This window comes from Nicotiana tabacum, chromosome 17 (genome assembly GCF_000715075.1).
Source record: "Nicotiana tabacum cultivar K326 chromosome 17, ASM71507v2, whole genome shotgun sequence".
In the NCBI taxonomy this organism is placed as follows: Eukaryota; Viridiplantae; Streptophyta; class Magnoliopsida; order Solanales; family Solanaceae; genus Nicotiana; species Nicotiana tabacum.
Genome location: NC_134096.1, coordinates 66,297,236 through 66,306,467, shown reverse-complemented (window position 1 = coordinate 66,306,467; position 9,232 = coordinate 66,297,236). Strand labels below are relative to the sequence as shown.

Sequence of the window (9,232 nt, the reverse complement as noted above, 5' to 3'; positions counted from 1 at the left end):
TCTTGCAACTGATTATGTACCTTAGACTATAAGTTTTAATACAGGCAAGATTAACGAAATGTATTGATAGGAGCTAGTACTCGTTATTACATCTATATGTTATGGACATTAAACGGCAAAGCTTTAAATTTGACAATTTGATGTCATGATTTCTAGTGCCATTGAAGGAACCATTTGCCCCCATTTCTATACCCGTTTCTCTTGCTAATTTTTCAAACTCATCCTCACTCCTTACTTGATCAAAGTAAATACATCTTCCAAAAGCTGTTTTATTCATTTCTTCAAATACCATTACATGTGCCTTGGCTAATCTATTGACTTCAACCGTCGCCAGAAGTCCATTTCTGAACATTTCTTGAGCTCCTGTATTTTGTTCACATATTAGAATACGAGAATCCATATAATTGCCAAGATAATAATTCACCTTGGTTTTGGGGGTTAATTTCACAATCAGTAAACTTTATTCATCATAATAGTAAAGTCGCAAAATCATTATTGTGACTGATAATTTATTCACTACAACTATATAGTCACAATTCTTTTTTGTACATTAAAGTAATTGAACTATGTGTGAATTGCTCAGTAATTACAAATGACTTTCGACATTTGATTATCAGTTATTCTTCTTTCATTATTTTCATTTAAAAAGGTTTTTAATTGTCATTTTAATCAAATATGGATAGTCAAAACTTTTACACGCATGATTTTTTTTAAAATTTTATGTCTTGTATTTACTTATCAAGAAAATTTGACCTTCCAACCATTAGAATATTTTGAGCAATTCACATCGTTCAATTACTTTAATGTGGAATTATAATTTTATTGTTATAATAGGTAAATACATATTGATGTAATTCACATAGTAGTGATTAAAGATTCAGACAGATGAAGTAAGAAGAGAAGGGAAGAAGAAGAAGATGAGGCAGCCGCTTGAGAGAACAGAGATAAACCAATGAAAGAGATTATTTCATTACTAAAAAGTGTATTGAAAATACAGTTCATTGTTGCCTTTATACATGTTCCATTAATAGTGTATTTAGGCTTCTTAACTAACTCCTAACAATAAGCTTAACTAACTCTCTAACAGTAATTAACGGCTCTCTAACAGATTCAATGTACAATGACAATTATACCCTTTACATTATTTAATACTCCCCATCAAGCTAGGTGGTGGAACAATATTATAACAACCCGACTAGTCGTTTTAAGAATTTACGCCCCGTTTAATAACTTAAGGTCTCGAGCACTTTCGTAACATATATTATGACCTGCGGGTGTGATCGAGTTTGATTTACTAAAGATTCGGAATTAAATTAAACGAACAATCCTTAATTTGAAGCTTAAATGGAAAGAGTTGATCAGAGAGTTGATTTTTGAGAAAATGACTCCGGAATAGAATTTTGATGATGTCAATAGCTCCGTATGGTGATTTTCGACTTGGGAGCGTGTCGGAAAAATTATTTGGAGGTCTGTTGATGTTGTCTGATGTGATTTAAGAATTTGACTAATTTCATATAATGTTTTAGGACTTGATGGTATGCTTGGTTGGGGTCCCGGGGGGCTTCAGGTAAGTTTGGATGCCTAACGGATCGAATTTGGATTTGGAGGAGGAGTTGAAGCAGCTGGGCATCTGGTATGATCGCACCTGCGCGAAAAAGGGCCGCAGGTGCGAGCTCGCGGATGCGAGAAATGAGTAGCGAAAGCGAAAAATTCATGGGCTGGCCAGGCACCGCTGGTGCGAAAAATTTTCCATGGATGCGAAAGCCGCGGGTGCGAAAACTTTGCCGCGGGTGCGAAGAATTTGCCACGGATGCGAAGCCGCAGGTACGAAGAAATCACCGCGGATGCGAAAACCCTTGGGCAATACAAAAACAGAGGGGTTCCGAGCTTTTGCCATTTTTGGGCATTTCAAGCTCGGATTGGGCGACTTTTTAGCAAGGTTTTCATGGAAAAACTTGAAGTAAGTCCCTTGTGATCATTTCTACTCCATAATATTGAATTATCATCGAATAATCTGATTAGATTACATATTTTTGAAGTGTAAATCGGGGGGTTTGAACTTAGGAATTTGAAAACGAAAAATTAAGATTTGGAGGTCGAGTTGTTATTAGAATTCGATAAAATTGGTATGGTTGAACTCGTATCGGAATGGGTGTTCAGATTTCATAAAAATTTTATCGGGTTCCGAGGGGCAGGCCCCGCGTTGACTTTTGTTGACTTTTTAGAATAAATATTTGCATATTATTATCCGAAATTATTTCCGATGAATTTTAATGAAGTTATATAATTAATTTGGTTAGATTTAAGCGGCCCAGAGGCCAATTCAAGCAAGAAGACGATTTTGGAATATCGACATAACTTCAAAGAGGTAAGTATCTTGCCTAACCTCGAGTGGGGGAATTACCCCTTAGGCATTGAGTCTTATGTGGAAATTATGTGGTTGGAAGCCGTGTACGCGAAGTGACGAGTACGTACTCGGGCTTATATGTGCAAATTTTCTTGGTTTAAAGTTTTAGGCATTCTTATGTATTAAATGAGATAATTGTTGGCATTAGTAAATCCTTGAATTATCACGCCTCGTTCCTTATTTGTCAAATTTATATTTTATATAATAAATTTAGTGTTATTGTCACTTGGATTTTACGTGAATTCCGTGTGTTTATTGATTTGATATTTTCTTGGAATTAAATCCATGATGGAACACTTATCTGCAAATATTTATTAATAAGTTTAAATTGAGGAGTTAATATAATTATCAAGAATTTGGAATAATGAAGGCGTTGCCATATAATGAGTATTGTTTTTACCTCTGTTGATTGTTTTGAGGTTTATTATACATTGTGTGAAGCCTTGGGATATTTGTTGACAAATTTATTGATTCTGCTACATATTTGGAATTTGGTTGTGGTCAGTGGAAATTGCGATATGAATTGTTGTATTGTGTTATGATTTGAACACTCTCCTTGATGTTATTTATGCTTCCTACCTTGCTTGTTAATTATATACATGTGCTTGGTAAGGAAGAGTGTAAAGCACGAAGGGTGATGTCGTGCCATTTGAGAGTCTAAAGCTGGAAGGGTGATGTTGTGCCATTTGTGAGTGTAAAGCATGAAAGGTGATGTCGTGCCATTTGAGAGTGTAAAGCACGAAGGGTGATGCCGTGCTATTGAGAGTGTAAAGCAGGAATGGTGATGCCGTACTATTTCATTTATATTATCAGGTGAGGATGAGAGTAAAAGCACGAAGGGTGATGCCGTGCAATTATTTTTATGTTATCATTTATTCATGGCACGAAGGGTGTTTCCGTGCAGGCGAGAGACATACATTATATTGTGATATCATTTTGTTGTGTATACATTCATGCCTTTATCTTGAGATGTTATTGTGTACCTATGTTTTCTGTGTGACTTGTAGTTGTTGTTGCTTCATGTGTGCCTTCACTTTATTTTTTTTATTGTTATTGGAATTTCTTCCACCTAGTTGGTACTATTATATGTATTCACAGTGAGGAAGATATAAATTCACGAAGGGTGTTGCCATGCCAATTGATTTGAATCAAATATATATATATATATATATATATATATATATATATATATATATATATATATATATATAGGGTGAGAATGAGCTAAGTCCACGAAGGTATTATCGTGCCATTTGATGTGATATGTTGAATGTATTCCTCACGCCAGGAAAGTTAAATGAGGCGTCACATGGTGACTTTTATTCGAAAGAATTATATTAGAAAGATATTTATTTGAAAGAATTATATTATAAGATATTTACTTGAGAGAAGTATATTTGAAAGATATTTATTCGAAAGAATTATATTAGAAAGATATTTATTTGAAATAATTATATTATAAAGATATTTACTTGAGAGAAGTATATTTGAAAGATATTTATTCGAAATAATTATGTTAGAAAGATATTTATTTGAAATAATTATATTATAAAGATATTTACTTGAAAGAAGTATATTTGAAAGATATTTACCTGAAAGAATTATATTCGAAAGGTATTTATTTGATAGAATTATATTTTAAAGATATTTACTTGAAAGAATTACATTCGAAAGATATTTACTTGAAAGAATTATATTCGAAAGATATTTACTCTAGAGAATTATATTCGGAAATATATTTATTGAAAAGGATTATATTCCATAGATTTTTATTGAATAACTTAGACAAAAGATATATATTCTGAAGGACCTGATTAATTGGTTGTACCTGTATTTATTACTTGTTTGAGCAATAATTATGGTGTTCCTGTTACCTTGCTGTTTAAATCACTAGTTGATTGATGTTGCTATTACTGCTATTTGTTTTCTATTATTTTTGCATGCTATATTGATCGGGTTATTAGACTAGTGAGTGTCTTGACTGTACCTCATCTCTACTCCATTGAGGTTAGTCTTGATACTTACTGTGTACCGACTGTGGTGTACTCATACTATACTTCTGCATATTTTTATGCAGAACCAGGTATTGGAGATATCGCACTTGAACAGAGTTAAAGCGGGATCGTAAGGATTCAAGGTAGAGCTGCTTGGTCATCGCAGTCCCTTGGAGTCCTTTCATTTCATTATACTGTTAATTTTTAATCAAACAGTATTGTATATTCGGTCCTCGTGATCATTCCATGTATTCAGTTAGAGTTCGTAACTCAGTACTACCGGTCTTGGGAGGTTGTATATTCATATTTATTCCGCTATTAATTTTGGTTACTTATTTAATTAAAAAAATGGCTTCAAAATGTGATATAAATCGGCTTACCTAGTCTTAGAGATTAGGTGCCATCACGACGCCTGTGGTGGGATTTTGGGACGTGACAAATATTGAACACACCTATATTGGATTTTAGATACTCATGTTGAACTCTGGTTAGTCCCTTTGTAAGAATATCCGCAGTTTGATCAGATGTTGAGATGTACTTTGCAGTAATAAGTCGTTGTTGAATTCTTTCTCTCATAAAATAACAATCGATTTCAATGTGTTTGGTCCTTTCATGATATACTGGATTTGTAGCTATTTGTATAGCTTCTTTGTTGTCACTATAAATATCAATAGGCAACTTAATTTGAGTATTAACTTCTTTTAACAGTCCATAGAGCCAAATCAGCTCAGCTACTGTTGTTGCTAAGCTTCTATATTCAGCTTCTGCAGAACTTCGAGAAACAATAGTTTGTTTCTTTGACTTCCAAGATACCAACGAGTCACCTAATTTGATTAAGAAGCCTGTGACAGATATTTTGGTCAAAGGGCATGCAGCCCAATCTGCATCACAGAATGCAGTGATTGTATTAATCTGAGTACTAGATAGTAAAATTTATTGAATAAGATTTTTTTCTTTCAATTGCTTTTAGTGGTTCTGGATGAATGCGAACATTTAGAAGTTTTGGTTTATTCTTTTTTGATTTGCCATTTACTTTGGCTTCTTCATCTGCTCCTTATAATGATGTCATGCTAAGTTAACAAGCGCTTAAAAAGTAATTGCTTTCTTAATCTTTTTTTGTAGGTGGAGAAAATGAAGAAAAGTAAGACGAAAACATTGAAGAATTAGACCTCACTTGAAAAGATTTTCAGATATATACTGAAACTTCTGATTTAGTAGGAATCTTTTGGTATCAGACATTTTGAAACTTACGCCAACTATTGAATTGTTATATCTATGCACTTGAGTAAGAATACTTTTTGCTTTTATGGATATTAATTACTAGCTTTTTGGGTGATTTGGATTATTAATGTTATGAATAGTTTTATTTTGTGATTAATATAAATTGTAGTGTTGCTATTTATTATATACCTAAATGTTAATTTACAATTAGGGCTATACAATTATTTTAGTAGCCTACTGTTGCAATAGGCCATAGAAACCATTGCAGAACCGACACAATATATTATGTAAACTATCACAATAGGTATTGTAAACTGTTGCAATAGTTTTTAAAATCATCTCTACTCCATAAGAAACCGTAGCAATAGTAATAAAACTGTTACAGTAGCATTAAAAATCTGTTGTAATATCTTAAAAAATTGTTGAAATAGCTTATATAACCGTTGCATAATATCATATGGTAACAGTTTTGAACCGTTGCAGTTGATTGAAATACTTGTTGCTTCAGAAAGAGGAATAACCGTTGCCATATCTAAATGTGTAGTAACGGTTTTGGCAACCATTGCAACAACCGTTTCTATAGAGCTATTGCCACGCGACCAAATGTGACAGAGGCAGTATCGTTGCCATACATCAACGGCAACAGTTTATATGTCTATGGCAACGGTTATACAAGCGTTGCTATAAGCCCATTTTCCAGTAGTGAAGGATCTATCATCTTTGGACTGCTACTTTGACTTTGAGACAAGGAACAGACTCGGTCACTAGCTATTATTCAAAAATGAAGGATCTATGGGATGAACTAGATGTCATAGCACCTATGGCTTCATGTGACTGTGAAGAGTCCAGGCCGTCAGTAGAGCTCTTGAAAAACATCGCCTATTACAGTTCCTCATGGGATTGAATGAGAGTTATGGTAATATTCGAAGTAATGTCTTGGCCAAAAGACATGTGATCACAGTGAATGAAGCCTATGCAATAGTTACACAAGAAGAAAGTCAAAGAACTCTAGGAGTCACAGACACATTGAAGGGTCCTCTCACAATGCTGGCAGGAAAAGGTCATGAGTTTAGACTTAAGAGACCGGGATTAATGTGTGATTATTGTGGTTACAAAGGACACCTAAAGGAAAGTTGTTACAAGATAGTGGGGTATCCATCAGATTTCAAAAGCAAGAAGAAAGGGCAAAACACAGGAGGCAGGACCTATGTGAACAATGCAACAAGTGGGGAGAAACAGGCACCTATGCTGGCAATACAAGGGAATTTCTTCACTGAGGATCAATACAAACAGCTGGTGAATCTATTGCAGAAGACTACCACAAATGACTGTTCTGCTAGTATTGCAGCTATTATCACTTTCATGACAAATGCAGCTGCTTATGATCATGTTTGGATAGTGGACTTAGGTGCTACTCATCATGTGACACATTGTAAGAATGTTCTAGATAATCTTAGAAAAGCAGATCATAGAACAGATGGAGTACAACTACCTACAAACGGTAAAGCAAAAATTACACATACAAGAGATGCAATAGTTTTAGGGAATACAACTATTAAAGGAGTTCTGTATGTGCCAGATTTTAAATTCAGCTTATTGTCCGTATCAAAACTCACTAGACAATTATGTTGCTCAGTTGGTTTTTACCCTAATTTTTGTATATTTCAGGAGATCTACAATAGCAAGGTGATGGGGATTGGTAGAGAAAATAATAGATTATATTTGATAAAAGAAAACTTACCAACAACAACAATTAGTTTTTTGAAGGAACATGGAGAAACAACACTATGGCATTTGAGGCTAGGTCATGTATCAACAAAATCTATGCAGCATATTTCAGAACTAAAGAATAAGATACAAGTTAGAGAGCAGGACAATTGTGAAGTGTGCCCTTTGGTAAGGCAGTGTCGACTAAAGTTTCCACTTAGTAGCGCCAGGTTAAGTAGTTGTTTTCAGCTCATACACATGGATGTTTGGGGACCTCATAAGGTACCTACATATGACAGGAAGCTTTATTTTATTACAATAGTAGATGAATACAATAGGTTTACTTGGGTGTGCTTAATAAAGTCTAAATGTGAAGTAGTTGTTGTAATAAAGAAATTTCTTGCAATGATAAACACTCAGTTTGAAGCTACTGTGAAATTTGTTAGATCAGATAACGGTACTGAGTTCTTCAATTCTCAATGCAATGCTTTGTTTGGTTCTCTAGAAATCATAGACTAAAGTAGTTGTCCATACACCCCACAACAAAATGGGGTGGTTGAATGAACATATAGGCATATACTGGAGGTTGCAAGAGCCTTAAAATTTCAAAGCTTGATTCCTAGGAGATTCTGGGGTGATTATGTAAGAACTGCAGTATACTTGATAAACAAACTGCCCACTAGTATTTTGCAAGGAAAATCCCCTTATGAGCTATTGTTTGGAAAGCCAGCCAAAATAGATCACTTAAGGGTGTTTGGTTGCTTATGTTATGCAAGTAACCTGCCTACAGGTGATACGTTCACAGTTAGAGTAAAAATGGTTGTTCTTATTGGATACTCAGAAACACAAAAGGGTTATAGATTGTATGATCTAGAGAGTAGAAGTGTATTTGTTAGTAGAGATGTGGTAGTTAAAGATCAAGTCTTTCCTTTTGAAAGAACTAGAGACTCAGACTGTACATAGGATCTATTCACTTCTCAACCTTCAGTTATAGAAGTAAATAGGCATCAACCACATGCCCCTGTGATTCCAACCACAACCCAGAACATGCAGTTGTAGTTGCTGAAAACACTACTACAAAAGTGGAGAATGGTAGTATGGACACAGTCATAGATCATGCAGGATCTGGTGAAGAACATGAGATTGCAGAAGTAGAGAATGCTAGTGTGGACATAGTCATAGATCATGCAGGATCCGGTGAAGAACATGAGACTACAACTGTTGCCCCAATAAATGAGAATCCCATTCCTGCTATCCTTGAACCAGCAGCTGAGACAACAATTGAAGAAGCAGGAATAGAAGAAGTGCATTCAAAACCAACATCTATAGAAGTAGAGACTAGGAAATCTAGTCGACAAGGAAGGCTCTCTGTTTGGCTTAAAGATTACATCACTATTTCTAAGACACACACTAACACTGTCTATTCCATCTCTAATGCCATCTCTTATGATCATCCATCTCCTACATAACAGTCATATCTCAATGATTTTTCAGTTTTAACTGAACCACAGTCCTTTAAGGAAGCTGCACATAATCCAAGATGGATAGAAGCTATAGACCAAGAGATTAAAGCACTTGAAGAGAACCATACCTGGGAAGTGGTTGACTTTCCAGAAGGGAAGAAACTAATTGGTTCTAAATGGGTGTTTAAGATTAAATATAAATCAACTGGAGAGGTTGACAGATTTTAGGCACGACTAGTAGCAAAGGGATACACCCAACAAGAAGGGTTGGACTCTCATGAGACATTCTCACCAGTTGCCAAAATGGTAACTATGAGAACTGTCCTTAGAATAGCAGCCTCAAAGGGATGGATCCTCTATCGGATGTATGTCAATAATGCATTCTTACTGTAAGGCCCCGTTAAATATTTCCTAATGAATTAAAATTGTATAGTGCGCCA

The 9,232-nt window shown here is 34.8% G+C and overlaps 1 protein-coding gene across 1 annotated transcript; it reads left to right on the top strand.

Moving 5' to 3' along the window:
- Positions 1 to 6,516: 6,516 nt before the first annotated feature.
- Positions 6,517 to 9,020, top strand: LOC142171908 (uncharacterized). Its single transcript, XM_075235628.1, has 5 exons — positions 6,517 to 7,190; positions 7,291 to 7,308; positions 7,953 to 8,235; positions 8,334 to 8,747; positions 8,841 to 9,020. Exons 1-5 carry the CDS (start codon positions 6,517 to 6,519, stop codon positions 9,018 to 9,020), a joined length of 1,569 nt encoding a protein of 522 aa, XP_075091729.1.
- The last annotated feature ends 212 nt before the right edge of the window (positions 9,021 to 9,232 follow it).

Excerpts from the sequence above, each read along its gene's own strand:
- LOC142171908 (XM_075235628.1), top strand. The coding sequence starts at position 6,517 with ATGGGATTGAATGAGAGTTATGGTAATATTCGAAGTAATGTCTTGGCC. Across the intron at positions 8,236-8,333 it reads TATTTGTTAGTAGAGATGTG|GCATCAACCACATGCCCCTG; the intron begins GTAGTTAAAGAT and ends AGAAGTAAATAG. Across the intron at positions 8,748-8,840 it reads CTAAGACACACACTAACACT|TCCTTTAAGGAAGCTGCACA; the intron begins GTCTATTCCATC and ends ACTGAACCACAG.